At 38.8% G+C, this 23,549-nt stretch overlaps 1 protein-coding gene across 1 annotated transcript in view; it reads left to right on the plus strand.

Moving 5' to 3' along the window:
- JAZF1 (JAZF zinc finger 1) overlaps positions 1-23,549 on the plus strand; it is a 186,967-nt gene that overhangs the window by 96,028 nt on the left and 67,390 nt on the right. The window contains exon 2 of the mRNA XM_064167022.1: positions 6,447-6,519. Coding sequence (XP_064023092.1) covers positions 6,447-6,519 — 73 coding nt within the window. The remainder of the gene's footprint in view (positions 1-6,446; positions 6,520-23,549) is intronic.

Below are 23,549 nucleotides of genomic sequence, written 5' to 3' on the forward strand. Positions count from 1 at the left end.
GCCAGTGGAGCACTGTCAGTGCAATAGAGCTGTTTTCCAGCCGGCCAAAAAGACAGCAGTTTTGTGACCCTCTTTTAGTATTTATGTGGCCTCTGCCTTTCAGGTTGTTTTTTCTCCCAAGCCTTCATGCACTTATAAGTAGTTTGACAGCAGAAATAAACTGTTTGCAGCTGAGAAATTTTTGCACCTCTGGGGCCAGACAGAGAAAATTTTGTAGTAAAAAATATCCTGAAGCCTCTAGTGTTCACTGAAATTATGAAAGCTAAAATAGATACAGTGTTTTCTTGTTTGTACTTGCCCGAAGGTATCTTTCCTAGTCATCTGACAGAGCTTAATCTGGACATGTGGTGAAAGTATTTGCTATCTAACCTGTTTTACACATTTTGATAAGTTCATCTCTGTGGCATTTAACACCTTGATCTTGGAAAGAACTCAAACTTGAGTGTAAATGTTAAAGGTGTTCTTGGAGTCAGGTAGGTTTAAAACTGTTGCAGAGTCATGGTATTTATTCTCCCGTGTTCTGTCTTGGAAGTGTAGAGCATCAGCTGCTTTTTGGAGATGAGGGGAATTTTTTTCTGTTAAAGACACAATTAGGAGACCATGTTAATAGCTGTAAAATCATAGTTGTTTGTAATCTACTTCTTTAAATTCATAAGAAGACTTGAATAACTCTTCATTTGGAATTGAAACTGTGAAATTCATAATGGCTTCCTTGTAGTGGAGGGTTTGGATGGGGAACAGTTTCCAGTAACATTGAATTTATCTGTTTCCGGCTTTTTTAGCCACATCTATGTAAAAACAATTGTGGACTTTTGGGAAGCCAACAGAAATGTTTTCATTGGCATCATTAGAGAAGCAAGCTAGTTTCAAGGGAAGTGTAGGTTTTAATTAACTAGCTGGGCTGACTTAATATCAGCCAGTTTCAAGGCCAAGTGAAATACAAGGCAGGCACTCTGTGAACCTGGTGGTGGGTGAGCAAAATATGTGTACAGAGGTTCTGACAAAATCACTTGTGAGTCTGGGGGACCTCTGTGTTGGCAGTTCATTTCAGTGTGATCTTGCACAAAAAGGGACTTGGGAAATAGATTATACTGTAAGTCCTCAGTCCTTGTAAATATGAATTTCAGTGCTTTTAAAATAATTTGCAGGGCTCTTGTTTACTTAACTTTTGAGGTATTTTGTTACTTTTCAAGATTAAACAGAAACAGGAATAACACCCTCGAGCTGGCAAGGGGAATTTTGTCTTTTTGGATTTGTGGCAACTATTTGGCTCAAGTAATGACCTAGCTGATAAAAGGCATGTTTTTCGAACTTAAGTCTTTGTAAGATCTGGACACATACGCTACCCTACCCAAATTGTACTATTTACAACATCAGTGAACTCTGTTGGACAGAGTCACAGCTTCCAAAAAGTCTTGACAGTTCAGTCACTTCGTTTGAATATGAAGAGAGATTCATATGTCCTTCATCAGGTACCAGCACTCTTGCCAAACTTGACCTCAACTTCTGCTCATTAAGTTGTGGTACAGTGGTGTAAAAATAGCACTGGTCACTTCATATTTAAGACATTGGAGAGTAGTTTAAGTTTTGTATCCTATAAAGTCATTATTTTTACTTCTTTCACTATCTTTACCACTTTGCTCATGATACTGACCTTTCCTAGTCTCTGTAGGAAGAAAGCTTTCAGTTGTAAAATAATGCCACTGAAATTTGTTAGCACTTTTTTCAACTGCACCCTTTATAAGGTGAAAAGTGATTTTTCACAGTGATTTAAGTGCAGGGACTGTATGAAAGTGCACTTGCTTATGATAACTTCTGTATCTTTTAGGGCAAGTTTTATTGCTCTATTATGTAATATGAAGATGTGGCATGTGTTTTCATGCAGAACAAAGTTATATCATTGATGATGAGTATACTTACACAAAGTATGTGTTGGCTTCTATTATTCACTCCCTCTAAAGTACTTCAGCAGGTTAGTATTTTGCAGTGTTTTCAACCTTCAGGTTGTTTCTGCACAGAGTGAGGTGTTTTAGGAACTGTAATTTGATTCAGTAGTCAGTGATCTGTTTTGTTAGAACATGCTCCAGAGGATATGCTCAGCTTTGTCTGAGCCGTTCAGAGGTGATGCAGTGCCGTTTATGGTCTCAGCCTGAATTACGCACTCACGCTACCTGTCTGGTTGCCCAGCATAAAAGTGGTTGTGAATGTGAGACATTTGAGATGACAAATCTTAGAGGTGATTGGATGATGTTAGCACCCACACTTTGCTGTTTCAGTAGTGAGCTAGTGGGACCCAGAACAAAACCCTGGAGTGGTTCATATGAAAACAAACAAAAAAACCCAGTCAAAAAAAACCAACAACATTTTAATAACGGATCATGAAAAAAAAAATCTAAAATCTTAACACCATAGCAAAACAAGAGGGCATAGCTAAAACAGCTCCACAGCATTACAACAAGCTTTTCTACTGTGTTAGTAGAATATAATGCTTGTGAAAAGAGACAAGTAATGAAGGCAGCTAGTGTACAGTAGGTGATAATTTGTTCTACCAGATTTAAAGTCTTGCTGCAAAGGTAACGAGGTAGTGAGTCTTCAATAGCACATGCTATTTCAAGAAGCAGGGATTACTATCTAAAGTGATGGTAACCAGCTTCATAATCTCTACTTCTTTTTGCTTTTGTGCTGTCTGGATATTTTTCCTACAAGACAGGGAGCTTGGATCAGTTCTAGGCTGTACTGCTTAAATACTTTTCAAGAAAACAATTTGTCATTTGTGAGTGTTTAATCCATCATAGGTGTCTGCTCGGAAACTATTTAAGCAACTTTTGGCTGACTTTGACCAGCCTATGTATGTCTGAAGAAACATTGACTGAACATTTAACATTATACAGGGCTGTTCTGTGAGTTTGAAAACAGGTTTGGTTCTTTTTTGCTTCCCCTGATCCTCATCCCTGCTTCAGATAGTTGAGAATGTTGGCTGATACATAATACCCTGGCTGATACATGATGCCCTGGTCAGTGCAATAGCACTGGAGACTGTGTCTTTGGACAGCATTTGTAGTTTTAGCAAATGATGCTGGTGTCTGTGTGAGTGTGCTTAGGTGTGACAGGAGCAGAGAACTCATAGTCTAGGCTTGAAGGCTGCTTCATCTCATTAGCTGTTTTTTTTTAAAGGCTAATCATTGAGGGTTGGTTGGTCAGTGTTGGAGATTTTGTGTGTGTGTGTTTGGGTTGTTTTGGTGGTGGTGGTGTTTTGCTTGTTTGCTTAGGGGGAGGTGTTTAGTTTTGTTTTGTTTGTTAGCAGTAATGTATATTCACCCCATGCTTGGAAGTGTTCTGACTAACATCAAGGAAGTAAGTTTAGACTCTGAACTGTAAGTAATATACAGTTGTGGAGGGACTGTGGAGAGAGAGTCAGAAACTGCAGGAAAGACGACATTACAAGAAAGAATTATATGTATGATCATTCCTGTGGTACAATGGTGAACAAATGATAGGCATCTCTATGTGATTTTTAACCTTGTTTGTATGTCAGGACATTTTGAGGGGAGAGAAATAGACGGTGACAGTGAAAGCAGGAGATATGAATTGGGGGGTAGGGCAAGTAGTAAGAACTAGGGTCAGGAAGGGGCAGAAGAGAGAGAAGGTGATAGCTGAGGTTGAGTAGAAGATGGAGGAGGAATACAGCTGCGAAGGAATGGACCTCTGAGATTTTCAGACAATGACAAAAAAGCTGGCAGCGGTGAGCAAATATGTGCCCTGAATAGAAAGTCTGTGCAGTTTTTAGCAGGGTGCGTGGGGCTGCTAGTGTAGCTTGTGTGCCACTCTGCCTGGGGGCCGCTGTCACTCATGGTTGCTGGTGCCCATGACACAGCTGGCCTGTTTTCTGCCCTTTTCTGCTCTTCTCTGAGGGCCATGCACTAGCCTCAGCATAAGTTTCTCTGCTTTCTTTTTTCCTTCTGTTATTATAGCTGGGGAAGAGAATTTATATCCAGAAGTGTTCTGTATAGTTCTTGCCACAGTGCAGAAGTTAATGTAATGTTCACATGACCAGGAACACAGAATCTGGATGTGAGAGGAATAAAAACATATCAAGATTTTCTTGACCATATCCTTTTTTTGGTGGAATTGGGATGTACAGCACAATGAACTTGAAATACACGTGGCATCTGATACATGGAGGAGGAAGAGAGATACACTGATGAGAGACTGTAGCCAGTGCATTCCTTGTGTGTCAGGCAGCACCTACTGATAGATGAGACTCTGCTCTATGCAGATGCTGGCTGGCAGATTTCTCTGTGCTTTTATAATATGCTCCTGTAAAAGCTGTGGGGGTTTTGGTTTTTGTCTTTGCATTTTCAGCTTCAGCTGATACTACGATGAGCTGCTGGTGATCTGCAGAAAGGTGGCGGACTCTTCATTAGATCTCTCCCACAACTATGTGCATCACTCTGATGCAAACCAGCCCAGATTTTGTCTCCTTCAGTCACAGAAACTGTTGTTTATAGATGGAGGTTAATCCTATTTAAGAACTGGATTAGTGAAGACCTAGTCATTTAAGTGCAGATGCCTAAACTTGAGTTGAGGCAGTTCTCAGATAGTCCTGACTGGGATTAACGCTCTGCAGACATTCTGGATTGAGACAGTTTCATAGCAGGCCATGCACCACTGAGGTGTAAATCTTAGAGAGCTCACCATGACAGCAGTTCTATGCTTGGCCTGATAAATGGCTGTGGGCTTTGTAGAAACAGAGACAAGTGAAAGATCTTTGTGTGTTGTATGAACCTGACTTCTTCACAGAAGTGAATTATAAAGATAACGTAGAAGATAGCTTATGCTTTGCTGTCTTTGGTTAGCTTAATACAGAGCATGGTGTGCTGGTAATTACTGAAGAACTTCCCCAGACACCAGCAAGATCTGCTCCTTTTAAGGATAACAGACTTGGTGTTGCTGGTTAGATTGGAACTTGTGCTTTCATCCCTGTTTTCCTAACTTCTTTAAAGGTATTTATCTCTTTGGGGAAATATAAATAAAGGCATGTTAGCAAATCCTGAAGCTTGAGTTTTACAGGACTAAATGTGGGAAGAAAGATTAGGATCAGTCTGAGCTTTTCAAGGGTGGGAAAGGGAATTCCCTGCTCCCTGAATAAAGACATTATCTACTTCAGGCAGTAATGTGACAAATGCACCTACCTCAATCACAGTCCCCATTCAGTTCAGTTCCTTAAGGCAGGGCAGAAGAGACAGATTTCAAAATAATTGTTACCATGTTTTAAAAACAAAACAAAACCCACAGAAAATGCCACGAGCAATTAATCAGGTCAAACAAATGTGGCTATCAAGATAGTGAGCTTTTAAATACTAAGAATGTTCCAAGTTGTAGGATGAAGCGAGAAAAATCCAAAATAAGGCCTTTGCTCAGGGTTCTGCTGCTGCTTCTCCAAGCAGATGCTTCTCAGAAATAAAAGATGGATAACAGCAGGGCTATGGGGAGCCATTTAGTAAAGCAGTTTATATTCTTTGTGGTTAAAATGCAGAAGTTGCCCCCAGAACTGCTTTAAAAGTAATTCATAGAATATGTGTTAATGACTGTGTAGTAATCTGCACAGGGATAATGCACAGTTTCCATTGGGAACTTCTGAAGGCTGTTTATGCCTAGCTCCTAAAGATACATTTCTACAATGGAGGGCAAAGCTGTATTTGTAATCTCAATATGATCCTTGTTTTTTGCATAAGGAAACTACATAAACTATGGGCATACTCCCTCGGCTTTGGTTTCAGAAATTTAAACCAAGACTACTTCTTTGTTAGATAAAAGGAAAACTTAACTGAAAAGGACAATGAGAACAGTGATTGAAAACATATTCTTTCGTTTGAGTGAGAAAGTTAGCACTCAAGGGAACAGGACTGTGTTTGCTTTAGGCCTTTTGGTGGGCAGTGTTCTGCTTGACCAGCATTTTGCTTCCGGCATGTTTTCTTGTGACTCTTCTCATTGAGAGCTTCAGAAAGTAAGCTACAGCGAAGGGAGAAAGCAAAGCTTAGAGACGCAGAAGAAAATTATCAAGTGCCAGCTAATCACTCTTGAAATATCTCCTAATTTGTACATCATACTTAGGAAAGCTATGTTAAAAAATGAAGAAAGCTGGATCCTTTTAACACTGTAAATCATGGAGAGTAGTGAAAACTAATATTTATGATGGGGATTCTAAAACATTGTGTGACAGTTGGAAATTACGTCACTGCTGATGTTTCAAATTCTTGTGTAAAGTAATACACCGTTTATGAATGAATGAACAAATGATTGTGCTGTACCAAGCATACTCTATATGGCCAAACTGGGTTGAGCTGTTCTATATCTCATCTCCACTTGTGTTACTTTGCCTTATACAGTCCCATGTGTTTCCATGTAAATGCAGAAAATTAATCTGGTGTATTTTTTTGTTCCAGATACAGACCCACGTGTATTAGAGAAACAAGAACTTCAGCAGCCAACCTATGTTGCTTTAAGTTACATTAACAGGTAAGTGTGGTTGTTTTGTGTATTACTGACCTTAGTTTGCACAACATGTGTATGTCTGCATATGCCAACTTGGTACAGTTAAGTATGCAGTCTGTTCTGTTTTGTTTTATGTGACGCTATGATGACACTTGTTTTGGAAAGACAGTTGATTGAAAATTTAACTAGTTTTTTTATCACGTTTATAGGGGGTACGAGCAGGCCTTCAGCTGCACTGCTCTGATTTGATTTTAGCTTTTTATGTTTAAGGTATATCTTGTGCAAAACAGGACTGTTTATTTTTGTCTGATTTTCTACTTCTTTGTACTCCAAACAAGTGAGTGAAGAATTAACTATTTTCATTTCAGTCAAATGCATTTTTTTTCTGTGTAATTCTGCTTCATGTTAAAAATGAAAGAAACCCAAACAAACCTTTTCAAAACACAGAATCCTTCATCTGGCTTTCTGTCATATTTGATGTAGAGAAAAGGTGTCAGTGGAGGGGAAAAAAAAAGTCTTCAGGTATGAAAGTAAGAAGTGGTGTTCACTTGGTAAAATGGCTAATTTTTTTTTCCACTGCATGAGACTATGATGACTAAGAATAGCTGGTATTGACTCGATTTCCTACTTGGCAAGTAAGTCCTGTTCTTCCTGGAGACAGTCCTACCCTTTAATGCAAGTTTTGAAATTAGCCATGACCCTTTTTTAACACTTAGTTCTGTTGGGCTCATTTAATGTACAAAACTTCTTTTTCAATACGTAGGCTTGGTATGTGGATGTGTATGTTGGTACATTTCCCTCTTTCTGTTATATACTTGGACATTTTATCATGTTGCTTCTGTGGTTGTTTTACTTTGTGTGGGAAGTACTTTTTTTTTCTTTTTAGTTTAGGGAAAAGCTATTTTAAGACCACAGAAAGTGCCGTGGGACTTGTTCTGTCTGATTTAGAATCATACTGCTTTTTGAGTTGTTTGAAATCATGGAATCCAGATTCCACGATTTTGGAACCCTTTTTAACTGAGTTCAATGTGACTGAGACAGTTGTAGTTGCTCACTACATATTTTGTCCAAAATTTCTTACCCTTTCAGTTCTGATAAATAATTCTGCAGAATTGAATCGAGCTGTGCTTATATTAAAATCTAATTTGAGTTTGCACACTTAAACCAGCTGCTATTTGATTGCTCTTTTAATTGTATCTTAATTTTTTCTAAAGTGCTGATGTCTTTCATTGAACCACCTGCTCTACACAGCTCAAGCTCTCAAGGGAGCAGCAATATCCATTACACTACAAGACATGCCTTTCAATTTCCCACTACATATGCCAGAGCCAAATTCTGCTTTGTTGTCCCAGGCTATGAACTCAGATTTTGTAGCTTAATACATGTCATAAACATGTTGCATACTGTTAGATATCAAACACCAGATACTGCTGCACTTTTTTAAAACCAATACTTTTATGGCTTCCAAGTGGAATTGAACTAACTGCTGTGAGTTCCAGGCCTTAAAACAATCTTCCTCTGCAGGTTTGTATATTCACTATGTTCTTGTGAAGCCTGGGAAAAGGGGGACTTCTGATTCTTAGGGGCTGTCAAAACTGTATGACAAGACGTACTCTTAATATATGTTGTGGGAGAAAGATTAAGTGGGTGTGCTTTATGCTCTGCTCATTGCCTTGTTATATGGTGACCACTATAAGCAAAACCAAACCAAAATGTAGATCTCAGTTGTCTGACTTGATAGCTGGGAGGATAAAGTATTGCTAACTCAGATGGTGGAGGCAGAAGGGTACAGGAGTCTTTGTTTTCAAACTGAAACATACTCTCATTTCTATTTCCCTTCTACCTCTGGTTATTCTCTCAGGCATATTAATACAGCAGTCCTGTATGTACTCTTAAGTTCTGAAACAGCCTTCAGATTGTGGACATCTGAGTCTTTTTCTCTGCTGGAGATTTACTGCCATTAAAGCTTTCAGTAACTACACCCAGATGCAGCTTCCATAATGTGTGATCCTTGGGTAGACAGATAACATTCCTTTTAAAACCAGTGGACAAAATATAAATTATAGGTCAGCATGGTTTGTTATCACTACATCAAACACTTGCACCAGGCACTGACTGAATTCCCACAGATCCTTCTCTCAGCCAGATTTTAGTGTAGCCTTAATGCAGGCCCCAGTATTGATGATTGTTCTCCACTTTTCCTTTGATTTCTTAGTAGTCAGAATTTGAGTCAATAAGGCATTGTGCTGCCGAAGCAGATGCAGTGGTCTGTCTGCAAGGATTTCAGTGGTACTGGCTACATGAATGGGGTACTGGATGTGATCTGTCAGGAGTTAGTTGCAAATGAGCACTTGGGACAACATCCTCCAGTACTCCACAGAGGTATTTCCTTCGTATATGGGTCAAGACACCTTTATATTTTGTATTCCATTGAAAAGAGGTAGTGCTTAGTATTGCTTATACAGCTACTTAGATCAGATGTCTGCAGTTCTGACTTAAACAGTGCTGTTTGTGCCTCTGAGTCTTTTGGTCTGGGACTTTGGAGACTATGATTTTTGAGTTTGCCAAAGCTTTTAGGTTTTTGCAGTGTAATGGAGAGTGCTCAGTAGTTGCATATTCTAAAATGTATCTGGTGTGGGTGCTGCTGGTTGCCTGTTATTGAAGAAAGTAGCTTTTGTGGGAACTGGTTGGTTGTTTTAAAAGATCCTGGCATTATAAGCAGAGATGAGAAGACAACAGAGGTGTCCAAGTACTTTCACTGACTAAAAAGATAAGACTAAAACTAATGGTGAGAATAAAAAGCATTGATTCCAAAACTTAGTGAAAGAAAAATCCTTTATAATTAAGTTTTAGATATTTCAATTATGAGATGGTATGTAATACCAATAATAGAAAGCATGATTTATTGGAATAAATTCCTTTCACCTTGAAAATGAAATTGGAAAGTGTCATAATTGCTTTTATTATTGGAAGCATATACTGTAAACAGAACAATGAAGTGTGCATTTAATACAGTGTATATAATACATTTTTCTTAGATACAGCAATTGCTGTAATTAAAAATTTTCATCATGGTGGGGGAAAAAAAAAGAAACTAGAATGCACTTAAAACTGAAACTAAGATGCCATAATAGTGTTTCTACTGCCAGTCATATTAGGGAAATTTTGAAAGCAAAGATTATTGTAATCTTAAAATCTTCTGAAAGCTACCAAAATACTTTTAATTAGTCGTAGAGTCATAGAATGGTTTGTGTCAGAGGGGACCTTTAGAGATCATACAAGAAAGGTTATATAATAAAATAAGTGTTAAGTGTTGATCCTGCAAAGAGTTACAGGACACTGGGGCTAACATTTTCAGTGTTGCCTATAAGCAGTCTGTTGAATGAGGCTGTTGAATGTCTATGAAGTTTATTCTCATGCATAGCTGGGAGCACAGACTGGATAGCATTCTTGGGTGAACAGTCCAAGCTTGTCCTTGCACATCTCTGAGCCAGTCCTAATGTTTTTGCTTCTCGCTTGAGATTTTATTTTTATGAGAAAGATTTTTGTCTCACTATTACCATTATAAATTCCTGTAAGCTCCAGGCTTCTCCCTCCATTTCCATTTCCTCTCAATGGTCATTGACTTCTCAAGAACAAATTTCCCTACACTGCTTCCTTTTATAATACCACAAGAAGTAAAATCCATCATTTCTATGAGCATATGCATTTGTGAGAGGAATTAATTGCAGGCGAAGTTCTAACCACTACAGACTGTCCCTATGTCTTGTCCAGCTCACTGATTCTGCTTCTACTATTACCTGTTCTTTCCAGGAGCAAAATTAACGGCCAGCACCATAGGATTTAATGTTCATTTGAAAGTTATTTTAAAAAGTGGTAAGTCCCTAGGTAGTGATACACTTAGTATGCACTGTTACTGATGCAATAGTAAGAAAAATGGTTTGGATATGGAGGCAGCACCCTTTGACACCTCTGTGGTTTCTTAGCAGAACATTCAAGCTATAAGATACTGATTCTGTATTTCTTTGGCCTTAACCTCTTTTCTTTTTCTCCTTTTTAAAAGATACTTTGCTAGATTGAAATTTAAAGTGCTTCTTTCTGTACAGGAGGTTCACTGTTGTCATTAGCTACTTCCATTCATACTAGTTCTTTAGGTTTATCTTTTGCATGGTGTTTAGAGGGTTTCCTCTGACCATTGATCCTGTGTATGCATTCAGTTACAACAGTTAAAGATGCTTTTGGTATTACAATTTATGTTAAGTTTACCCTACAGCTTTTGCAACATATTGCACTTTCTCCTGTGGTTCTGCTACGACAGATTTTTTTTCAGCAGTAGTTAAATAAGATAATGAAGGATTGTAGCCTGTCAGAGGTCATACTGGATATGCCACTAAAAAGAACATTTTCTCAGCAGCAGTGGTAAATCCTGTTGCTTCCTTTTTTTTCTAAGAGTATGAGCATTAAGTTGTTTGAATAGCATGTGGAAGATAAGGATTCAGTTTCCTCCTCTCTGATCCTTTAGAAGTGTTTTAATCATAAAGATTATTAACTGATTTGGTGTAAGACATCATTTCTCCTCATTGCTTCTTGCTGTCTGTGTACCATCATTGGAGTGGTCGTTAGGGCATAGTTTGGAATCAGAGTTCTATGGCCAAAGAGATGCAAGTTTGTTGCTCCTAGCTTACTTTGTTAATGGATCATTTTTAAGAAAGCAAATACAAAACAGGAAACTTCTGAAACCGTGACCACCTTCCTCTGAAATAAGTGTTCACTGCATTATTCATCTGATAAGCAGAAGATCAGACTTCAGGTCTTTCTAATTCAGGCCCCAGTTGAAGGTGTGTTATTGAGTGGTGCATTATAGATCAGTTGTCATGTGTTACAAGTATAATACATAAAAAACACTTTAAAACTGACTTCTAATCTCAAAATATTTGACTTTTTGAATGAAAAAGCAAGCTTACTTTATATAAAAAGTAACTAGAGGAAAACCATCCTACATTTTCCAGTATAGCATACACAATCTTCATTCTTGTGTCATGAGAGAGAAGCAAGAGTGGAAACAAGGATTTTTCCCTTTTAAGAATCCTACTGGAGATCAGTTTTTCTACACAAGAAATTCTGAGCCAGTGAGTGCAATAAACTATTGCTCTGCCACCTGTTCAGACTTGCTACGTTTTATAGTGCCTAGTACTGCAGTACTTGCCCTTTGTCTTAAAATGTAGCTTTTCCTTTCTGTAACATGAGATTGTCTTATTTGGATTGAATAGCACTGCCCTGTAAAAGCACAGTGGTTTCCTCAGACTTGATTCTCTTCACGTCGAAGGTGCATGCCATTGCTTCCAGTAGCTGCTGGATTGAATGTGGGTGACAGAATACAGAAATGAAGGGATCAAAGTAACATGTCAATTGCCAGATAATATTTTTCTGTCTGAGCTTATTTTTAGATTTGCTGTGACCAAGTAGATCATGTGTTTTTATTCATGTAGCCGTATCTTTATGCTCTGCTATTTGACTTGTTCTGGAGATGGAACAAGACAAACTTCAGATGATAATTCAAACAAGATGTGCAGAAATAAATGGTAGTTAGAGTAAGAGGAATGCCTTTTAGTTTGGAAGGATTTATGCAGTTGTCTTTGTTTTTTTTTTTTTATCAGTTTCAAACTAAGTGAAACTAAAGATTTATATAATGTATATCTCTTTTATTTCATGTCAGCAGTAAAGATCAAAAAGCAGATTGACATTTTAAGGAAAAACTCTTAATACTGTGTCCTGAAACAAGAATTACATGATGAATTAAAATATATAGGACACTGAAAGAATGTGTTTTAGTTGTGGGGTTGACGTTTTGGTTTTAATTGAAAGGTAATTATTTTTCTTCCTGGTAATGCTCATGTGGAAGACTGTGAAAGAATTGTTGTCAAGTCAGCATTGTCCTTGTGAGTGTGCGTATACACACCTCTAGTTAGGAAACACTGGAGCCATCAGTACAAATCCTCAAGACTTCCAGGAGTCTTGTCTTTATTGATATGTCTTTTTTCAATGTGGTGTGCCAAAACTGATGGAAAAAAAAAATCACCTTATCTTCCTGTGGTAACCTCAAGGATTGCTAATACTTTTGCTGCCTTCTGCTCCTACTTTCTACTCTGCTCTTTCTGCTGTTCGGAGTCTCTTCAGGCATCTGCCACTATCTCTTATATCCCCTTCTGTAGCTGGCTGGGTAATGCTAGTTTTCTGGTCTTGAAAACGATGTATAATCTTGGTGCACCCTTAAAGCTGATGAGAGGGCTCTCTGGATGGAAGTGCAGAAAAGAGGCAGGTTGTTCCACAGTTGCATGTAAGTAACATTTCGTGATTGGCTCTCTCAGTTCTGGAGACTGACTTTGTGCCTTGAATCAGAATTTGTGAGTTGAGAATAGGTTGGTTTTATTACTCGCATTTGTAGTGTAGATAGTAAGACCTCTCCTGTTAATATCCAGTTCTCTCATAACTCCTGTGGTGGTGGTGCATTCCTTGAGAATTTGTGGTAGTAAGTTTCCTTGTTGCTACAAAGCCAGAGGGTTTTTTTCTTTGAAAGCAGTTTCCTTCCCTCCACTTATTTCCAATGTGATGCACTCTTATTAAGACTTAATACAAGACTCACCAAGACCTCTGTTTGAGGAGAGTCTATGTGTGACTTCCTTTTCTAGTATTTCATATCTCATTTATCAAAAGTTGTTCAGCAGCTTAAACCAGGTTGTATGGGCAATGCTATTTGCAAGAGGTAGCTGAAAAGCTTCTGTCATCTATATAGAGGATTATCACGATCCATGCCCACTTTATAACCACAGCCTTGTATTGCAAGAGGTTGGTTGGAGTATTTTCAGGGCTGAAACTTTGAGCTTCTGCTTTTAATATGATCTCTGGGATCTGACCAGCTAGAAATACTATGTTACCTATGTTGAGATCCTAGAAATGCCCTGGATTTGCACTCAGTGTTACATAGCAAATGTTTAATGAAAGGAAAAACCAGGAGTGTTAGCATTTCTAATAATGAAGAAATACCTCTTGCTAAGTGTAATTCTCATAATCTGCTAAATATACTGTAAAAATGACATTTTATGGGGGATTTCATTTGCATGCAGGGTAGTACTTAGATTTCCTGTTCCCATTCATATTTGCATGTAAAACATATCTCTTTATTTTTAAATAGTTTTTCTACTGATTTCTCTTTCACGAGTCTTAGTCATTATGTACTTAGGGAGTGACCTTTTTTTTGTTGCTGTTGCTCAGTGTTTAATGTAGAAAGCTGGGAAAAGGATTTGTAGAACTCTGCAGTGTAGTTGTATAAAAATAATATATTCTTCCTACCAGTGGAAGAAACATACATGCTCCATGTAGTGCAACCTCATTTATTCTTATTGGCACCTAAGGTCCTGTGCACATAATTGATCCTTTGCATTGTAAGGGCCTGTGAAATGTTGCTGGGAGTTAGTTTTGACTTTGCCCATCTGGTTCTGTTAGAACAGCATAACTCAGAACAGCTAGGCTGGAAATTGTAGACACTGTCCTTGCTCTACAGGAAACCAGCATACATCCCCTTCACTCAGTCCTAGTTTCCCAGTAGACTTGAGGCCAGCCATTAAGGGCCCTTGACTGGCATGACACATTGACTTTGGGTGTATCTTGAAATCTGTTATGGGAAATCTCCTGATGCAGTTCCTAGTTGACTTTATGTACAAATCTGATCGGCATAAATGAAGACTAACCAGTCATCTCAGCAGTGTGTTGCTTGAGAGAGATCAGAGCTGACTATCTTTCTACGTGACCTGGACCATTAATATTCTGATGCTGTAACAGTGTTTTTGTGCAGGGATTAAATCATTCCCAAACCAGAATGTACACAGATTTAGTTTTCCTTTCAGATGACAAAATTTACAAGACTTTGCTTACAAGATATGCAGTATAAAATAACAGCCCACATCCTTTCCCAAAAGTATAGTAATTCTAGGGATATTTTATTTTAACTATTTGTTTAATATGATTTAGAAGTAAGGAAATATTACCAGTAGTACAAGTTTTATAGGAAAAGATGTCATATGTTTAATGAGCTAGGCAATTAAGTGCATTTTGGCTTTGTATTCATGCGATCCATAAAAGATGTTCAGTTTCCTCATTATTATTTTTTCCTTTCCCATTGCTACCTCAGTGATGGTATATGCAGGCAGAAAATATTGCTTCATAAAGTCTGGGCTCAGTTATTTCACATCCCAGATGTCTAAAAATCATGCTGGGCGTTTTGTTACATGTGTCGTGATGAAAAGGCTTACAGCTTCTTAGTGAACGATTATGATAGGGAAAGCAAAGAACTATGGCACAGAGGTATTCCATCCATGTTTCTTGAGAATAGCTACTCACTTTGTGAAAATAGCAAAAGTGGTAATAAAGTAAAAGTCCATTAACCATGAACAATTTTTGATTTGTAACAGCAGTAATTGTATGCATACTGCTTGTCAATGCATGTTCTCGCATATGGTATAAAACGAAAGCATCACTGTCTGAAGAGTTCTTCATTTTTGCTGATGTCCTCATTTTGTTTGAGACATCGTTTATTGGTGCAGCATGTAGGATGCAGAGGAACTTTCCACGATGAAACCTGAAACTGGATGAAACAAACCTGAAGGTTGGATCAAGTTCACAAGAACATTTGCTGAGGTTTTTAAGTCTGGGTTGAATTTGCTGCCAATCTGTGCTCACTTACTGTGCCTTAAAAGAACCACAAGTAACGTCTTGGTTTCATATGGTTTGCCTTCAGTCAGTACACACTGCTGGTGACTTCAGTGAAAGCTGGACATTGCTTGCTCAAACTCCAGTGGAAGTGAACCAAGGCCCATGTGAAGTAATTTAAAAAGTCAGGTGTGGTAAGTGGTTTAACAGTACCATGAGGTAGAAAGAAGAAAGCAAGAGCCTTGTGCTCCCAAAAGCACCGTGAGGAAAGGCCAGCCATAGGCAGGATCTTCTATCACACTTGAGAAGCTCCCACTTGGTCAGTATTAGGTTGCAGTAGAGGTGTCAGGATTGGGCTGTGCATGCAAGGTGGGGTTTTTGTTGACAACGAAGAGAGGACAGGGAAAAACTGATGAACAAAAGCGAGGATAACTTCCCCTTGGAGATACAAACATGGGAGTTTTGTGGAGGATTTCTTCTAGTCAGTGGAGAAAAAGAAGAACTTTTAATTGTGGGATATGAATATTTGGGGGAAATAAAATACTGGGTCACCTGAGTTAAAGGCTGACTTAAACATATAAAAGAGAATTCAAGCAAAGAGATACACAAAGTCCAGAAGAGTCCTTCAGAGTGATAGGTGGGGACCAGTATCTCATTTTGGCAATTGGGGAAGGGAGACACTGAATTTCTCACACTGAAGCGTTAATTTTGAACCCTGATTAGCAGTTGTAAAAGGAAAGCTTCCTCCTTTGAACTGTCTTCTGGGTGTCACTTAAAAAAATGTTTCCTCAACCTCAGAAGATACTTGCTGGTATTGGTGTTTGTAGCTGTTCGTTGTGAGCAGTGTCACAGGGAAGTCACATGGATGCATGTTAAAATGTCTAGGACTTGGTATCATTATTCTGAGGTAATGCTGCTAACAAATAGCTCCTTTTTTATTTCCCTGTCAACAATACTGACATCAAACTAGCTAGCACTAGAAGCTGCTGAACTTTGGGTTTAGTTCCAAGGTATGTGGAAATGTATTTGGCAAAAGAAATGGAATCCTGGTTTCTGGGAACTTACCAAACTTGTTGCTGTGGAACTTGACCATTTTTTACTAATCTTAACAGAGGGTGAAGGTCTTAAAAGCTAGATAAATTAATCTAATCTTCATCTAATAAACTGCTGGCTGAACAAGAAAGACTCAAATGAATGCTTTGGGTACTGAGGGAAGGGCTCAGCTGCTAAGTACTGTCTGGCACCGCAGCCCTGGAGTAGCCTTGGCACGTAGATGCTTAGAGAGAGCAGATTTCCATTATTTTTGCTGGTCACAGGCAATTTGTTTCCTGTCCATATAATCTAATGGAAAACTCTCTAAGGCCTTCTGTTTGGCACTCAAGTATTTCTTGCAGTACTTCCCAGAACTACTGGTTAGTCCTTTAGGAATTCACTAAACATCTATGTTTAAGTGCCTTGCTGTAATGCTGCCTTCAGATCAGTGGAAGCTGTAAAGACCAGCTTGAGATAAGAAGAGTTCTAGGGGGAACTTAGAGTAAGAATCACTCAGATATCCAAGGAATCTCCTAAATTAAGTCTTCCCATTAGGTCTCATGCAGAGACTGTGTGCTTCAAACAAAGGCAGGCAGAGGTTGTAGACCTGCTGTTGAGATTGGGAATCCCATGGTAATCATGACAGAGAGTGGTATCTACAGGGATGAATGCTATTGGTCCTGAGCAGTGGGGTCTTCACATGGCTCCTTGTGCTTATTTCATTTGCAGACAGAAGTTTTCTGCTGACTTGCAGCAGCTAGTGCACAGTATCTGAGCTAGAGCTTCAGCTTTCAAGTGGCAGATGCTGAAGATTGACTTTTGGGTATCAAGCCTAAAAACTCTACACACAGAAAGAGGGCACACAGTCAAGACTTTTACATAAGAACAACAGTTCACAACAAGTAGCATTTTTGTGATCATGTCTGTGGTACAGCTTTGAGGAGAAAAAAGCTGGATAGTCTCCAAGAAGCAATTCAACCAAAGTGGCTTAGAGTTGTAAGAAATGGCCACCATCAGCCTTGCAGCTCTTGCTGCCTGACTGCATATTTGTATTCTTTCCCCCTTCTGATTTCCTGTGAAAATAAAATTCATGCAATCCAGGCTGTATCTCTGTAGTAGGTTTTTTTTTCTGAATTACTTCAGAGCATTTTTAGTTCTCAGTACACTGAAACAATAGGAACAGAGATGATGACTTAGATTTGATTTGGCGAGATGCTGTGTGATATAAGAAGTGTCATGCGAGTTAAGAGGCGGTGACAGGATATCAAAGATTCATTGCTGTGAGGAGAAGCATGGGATCTTGTCAGTTCAAAAGGAGAAGAGAGTGGGTCCAACAAGGAGGCCATACTCTCTCTTTACTCCTGTTCATGCTTTGTGACTTGGAGACTGTATTTTTCAAACACTGCAGAGGAAGGAAGGTGTTTGTGTTAAATTCCTTCTGTTGTGCCTCTTTTGTTGAAGACTTTCAGTTACTTGCTAATGAGAAGATTACTGACTGACAGTAGCCAGGTTAAGATGAATGTAAACTTTCAGTCCTTTTATTTCTTTCTTGTGGGGATGAAATGGGAAATGTTTTCTGTGGAGATCAGAGGACAAGTAGAATAAATATACTCAGTAGCTTGTAAAATACCTAAATGTAGTTTTCCTCAAATACTTTGTCTGTTAGTGTAATGCAAGCTGCAAACAGCTCTTTCTTTGCATCATTTCATTTTTTGGGAAAGCCATTAGTGGAGGTATGAAGCTGTGAGTCTCAAGATACAGAGATTCTGTTCCCCATCTCATCAATTACTTGCTTTGATCAGAGGCAAGTAATTTGTCTGCCCCTGTGTCACTTCCCAATCTGTCTGATGCTTTGGCTGAAGGTTGACAGATCCCTCCATGTCTCTGATAAAAAGTACTTTCTATCAGACAGGTGGTGTTGTCAACTGTACCACTCTAGTTGGTTTCTGTTCTTGCAGCATATTGAAAATTACAGTTAATAAGCTAATCAAATAGAACTATGTTAATTTAATTTTAACCAAACAGATGTTACTTTAGCTCCATAATATGTAACATAGGGTTTAGTTTTTCAAGACTGGACAATTTAATGTGAATTAAGTGCAGAAATTCCCACTAATGTAACTGGGGACTGTGCTGTGGTTTATAAAGGTTTGGTTAGTTTTTCTGCTCTCAGCTGTTAATTTTCCTACACACTTCTTCTGCTTTGGTAGTCTGGTTTAAACAAACCCCAAAACTGCCAAGGTGCTGTGTCAAGGGTTGCTTTCTAGTAAATGCCTGCACAGAAACATGCAGCTGTATGAAAATGTATATGGTGGGAGACTTCCTTCAAACTCCAAATTCTTTGTGCTTTGCATTTGTGTAATAGCTTAGATCTTTTGGCTCCCTGAACTTGCCATTCATGAGAAAATGGGCATTTAGGAGCTTGACTGTGTGGTATGTACATAATACAACTAAAATTAGGCTATGTAAGCCTCAAGAATTATATTCCAAGAAAATACCCAATTTAGTTTGTAGTCCACTCTCATCTTTTCTTTCTTAAAGTGGTGATTGGTAAAAAGCCCACACCTCCAGGTATTGTTGTCTTCACTCAATATATTGTCCTTAATTCCGGGGAATTAGTGAGTTTGAAATCCTACTAAAAGGAGAATATTTTAGTCCAGATGGCCTCAGCTTTGTGTAATTTACCTTTTAATATATGGCTTGCCAGCTGGGACAACTTTGCTTTGGGTGAAATTTGCACAGCCATCAGATACTTGTTACATGCCTGGAAAGAAAAGTGGGAGCAAGTTCTGGCTTATGCTAATACTTCGCTATCGCCACATGCTACCACTAAAGCAGCAAAAAAGAATTACACTTTTCATTTTTCTCAGCAGTTAAATTATGAGTCTCAGCCTTATAAAGATTAGATATTTTTCCGTTAGCTCTTTAGGACCGATGAAGCAGGCAGTGCTTTAATCATGAAATTTTTTCACCTTGTTAAAATACTGCTGTTCTTGTTGAACAAATTAAGTTATAAAATACTGAATACATGCACCAGGCATTTCCAGACTTCAAATAAATTTTCAGACAAAACAAACTAAAACATTATGGGAATTCACTTTTTAATGCTTGCTTTTATTCTAGTTCTATTTTTGTTGCAGTAGTTCTAAAAAATTAGACATTACTGGTTCTAAAATAGTGCTACACTATTCTTGTAAATGTCCCAATAACAACAATAATTAATATCCCCACATTTGCATTTTAAGCCACTTCATTTCCCTAGTCATCTATTACTTGGATGTAAAAATTCATTTCTAGTCAAACCTTGGCACAAAATACTTGAATTCCATACTTTTTACCAGATGTAAAAATAAGAGTGAGTGAATTAATCTTTTTTTCCCCCAATTACAAGGTACAATAAAGTATGAGTTAAATTTTGCCCTTGTTTTCATAGATTGTTTTCCTTTTTGAAAGTTTAACTCTGATTTAAAAAAGAAATAAAGAGAGGGGGTAGAGAGAAAAGGGGATCTGCCTCGTAACTGTTGCTATAACATGAAAACTGCTGCCTTCCAATACGCCCAACAGCCTTGGCTCCTTGATGATTTCAGAGGAACACTCACTTGGTATAGCAGAGTACTGTAAGATAAAGTCACCATCTCCATTTGGTCACCATTTAGAAAGGCTTAGTTGCAGCTAGTAGTAGGGTACTGATCACATCTGCCTTGAAATGATTTCCAAGTGGTCAATTCAAGGCAAGGGCTTTGTCAGAGGTGTAGTTTCTTTAGATTAATGTGTGTTCCTGTCTTCACTGAGAAAGATTACAGAAGGTTTTTATCTACATACATTTCTTATTAAGACCCAGCTTATGACAAAAGCCTGTGGTTTCCTATTGAACTTTTGGGAAGGAAGCTTCTGGAGCCCAAGGTTGAATTTCTAGATGTTGAGAGAAAGACCCATTAAGTGACACTTGATGAGATGCAAGTTTTTATCCTGTTTTCTAATTTTATTTTTCATTGATGGAAGAACTTCAGAAATTTTGAGACTATTCAAGAAATGGTAGAAGCATCTCCTGTTTTGGGTTAGTGGCCATGCAAAGCCCACCAGTGTGCCAGCCTGGACCCTACCTTGTGACACTGGGAGTGGATGGGCAGTTGTTTCATACAGAACTTAGGGGTGATTTTCCTGCTGAATTGGTAAAAGTCTGTTACATTTGTACTGTGTTTATACCAATGAATCATCTTTACTTAGTGAGAAAATATTTTTCTTCAATCTCAACATCATTTCATGCAAATATCCTAAGTGTGTCTCACATCAGTGAATTTTCTGGCCAAAAGCACTGGCCAAAAGTTATGTGAAAGTGGGACGTGACTCAAGTGCAGTATTTTCACTTAACCACCACCTGAGGATACAGGGACAAACATATTATGACCAGACCAGCTTTGAAGCTTGCTGTCAATTGCATTTCTCTTATTGACTTTGGCTTTGTTCTACACTGAGCTGAGGTTTCAGGTCTATCTTTGAAAGTGGCATTTTTTGAAAGACGTTGATGTGTGGATGTACCTTTGTGTCTGCAGAAGGAGCAGAATAGGAAGGGAACAGTGCCAACCTGTATTACTGAGAGCATGTTCTGTCCATGAAGCGCAAGGTGCTCTGCCGTTTGAGTCCCAGCTTCTTGTCTTTACAGATGCTTGTCGGTCATGTCTGATCCACTTCCTGCCTTGCATGAAAGAGGGCACAAGGTCTGTTAAGTCTGTATTACATTGTTGCACTCTTGGCAGACTTAAATTACACATTGATTTAACTGCATGAGGAGTTAGGCTGATACTGAGCCTTAAAGAAGAAAGAAGACAACAAAAAACCCAAACAACCCACACTTACCCTAAATGTGTAAATATTGGCATACAGGAATAGCCATTTAAATTTTATCACAGAAATGAGAGTACTTTGCAAGGCTGTGCCCCACCAGAATGACAAAAGAACAGGCATGTTTTGTAATTTTAAACTCAAGATTCCTTCCCATTTCTGTCTCTAGTGGTTAGAGCTCTTCACTCTTGCTGGATTACAAGTCCAAAGGGACTTTTAAAAACTACTTATTCAGACTTTACTGTTTTGGATGTACAAAAGTTAGTTGCCTTAAGCTGTAGCTTGGAAAAAAAAAACTGAAACCATTTTTATAGCATTTTTAAAATAACTTTATTAAAGAATAGCATAAAAGATCACAGTTTCTCTATTTTTACAGCTCTGCTTTGAAAAGATAATAAAGCTACTACACAGGACATGTATTAGGCTGGTGATTAGTGTCTCTGTGTGTTGCAACTCGAATACTCTCAAACCTACTTTATGTTGGTATGAATGAAAATGTCACATTATGAAACCGCAAAGGAGGAGTACAGTGCTAAGAAAATAATGTACACTGGTCTCTCACTAGGTAACATTTTACATGTAGCAGAGTGGGATAAACTTTTTTTGCCTTCCATATGGGGGTCTTAAAATACTTAACATCAAAGAGGAGCTCTGTTTTGATAGAGTAATTGATAGAGCCTGGGTAATCCCATTACCCAGACCTTAGCAGGAAGCTGAGGGTCTTTGTATGCTGAAGAATACCGTGGAAGTTTTTTACTGGTTTTCCTAGGAATATTCTTTAATCACAGATGTGTGATTTAGGCACTTGAGTTTTAATAGCTTGATTTTAGCATGAGATCCGGCATTGAATAGCTAAATAAACATTGTTATTAGGAGAGAGATACTAAAACAATCTCCTCTAGGAAAGGAGAGATATCTGTCTTTTTTCAGACATTGAATAATTTAGGTTGGAAATGATCCCAAGAGGTTTTGTAGTCCAGCTCCTGGCCTCAAGATGGATTAACCTCAAGGTCTTATGGCTGATCAGGATCTTGTCTCTTTGGGCAGCCTTTTCCAATGCCAAGGTGCTCTTGTAAAACTTCTTTATTAAAAATGGACATTTTCTGCACTAAAAGTTCTGTCCATTAACTTTTGCCCCTTTAATGTGTACATACCTCTGAGGAGAGCCTTGTTCAAGCTCCTAGCTAGACAAAGTCAGCCAGCTTGCTCAGCTTCTTGGCCCCTTTCATGGTCTAGGCTTGAGCATCTTGGTGTTTCCCAGCTGAGCTGACTCCCATTTGTCATTCTCCCTGTTTGTTGGGGTTGCAGAAGTGGACATGCTCTTCCACATCTGTCCACACAAGTGCTACAGAAAGAGGAGTAATGACTCAGCCTGCTGGCTGCCATTGTACTAAATGTGACACAGGTCACAACCAACCTTCGTTGCTGCTGTGATGCCCTGCTGGCTCATTTTCTTCTCTTGCCCACCAGACACTCAACATCTTTTTCCTCCAGTTAATCCATAGATGGTACCTCAGCGCAAGGTCTGTCCCAGATACAAGACTTTGCAGTGGATTTTGCTACCTGAGAAATCTGCTGATATCAGGATGGGGACCAACAGTCTCTTTCAGAGGACAAGACGAGGACTGTGAGTGCTTGACAAAAACTTGTTAAAAGCATCCAACTTTGGTGCTGCTGCTGTGACTTTTCCCAGATCTCCAGAGAAATGCTGCAGACAGGAGAACACTGTGAAAGGAAAGGCATGACTTTATAAGCAGTCAGTGGGAGAAACTGGATGTTTTTCTGTCATTCTCAAGACAGTGTCTTGGACTTTGCAACTATATAAAGACTGTGTGAGAGCTGGAGATGGCTACTGCAGAGCTGTGGTTGTTTTGTTTGAAAGCAGGAGAATGTCACTAGCAGGGGACTAAGATGTTTCTCTTCCATCACCAATTCTTTGCTAGGAGGCAGCATTTCCTAAGACCTTATTTGCTTCAATGTTCTGTGGTAGCAGTGCTGTACTTCAGCACGACCTCAGGCAAGCTGGTTGTCTGTCATATGTAGCTGTCTGTTAAACGCCAGAAGCTGGAATATCAGTCACCGAACATTCAGTTGCCAAGTAACCCAGGCTGGCATGAGGAATTGTTCTTTGTGTAAAGTGTCACCAAGAGTTTGCTACAAGAAGACTCAGGTAACATAATCAGCTTATGTCTCCAATGTGATTTATGTCACTTACAGATAAAACCACTACAGGTTTCAATAATTGTATCAGTAATAGCTTAAAAAAACATGAAGCATTAAGGGGCATATGTTCTTGCAGGCATGTGAACTTAACAAATGCAGCATTGTGCTATAAAGCCATTTTGATTGTTTGGGGGTTTTGGGGTATATGAATGCTGCATCTCTTCACAGGCGTTTGGTTCTGTACAGCAGATCCACAGCTACAGGCAAGAGTGTGCAGCCTTTACAGCACCATGGGAGGAGCCAGGTCAAAG

Source organism: Pogoniulus pusillus, chromosome 28 (genome assembly GCF_015220805.1).
Source record: "Pogoniulus pusillus isolate bPogPus1 chromosome 28, bPogPus1.pri, whole genome shotgun sequence".
Classification (NCBI taxonomy): domain Eukaryota; kingdom Metazoa; phylum Chordata; class Aves; order Piciformes; family Lybiidae; genus Pogoniulus; species Pogoniulus pusillus.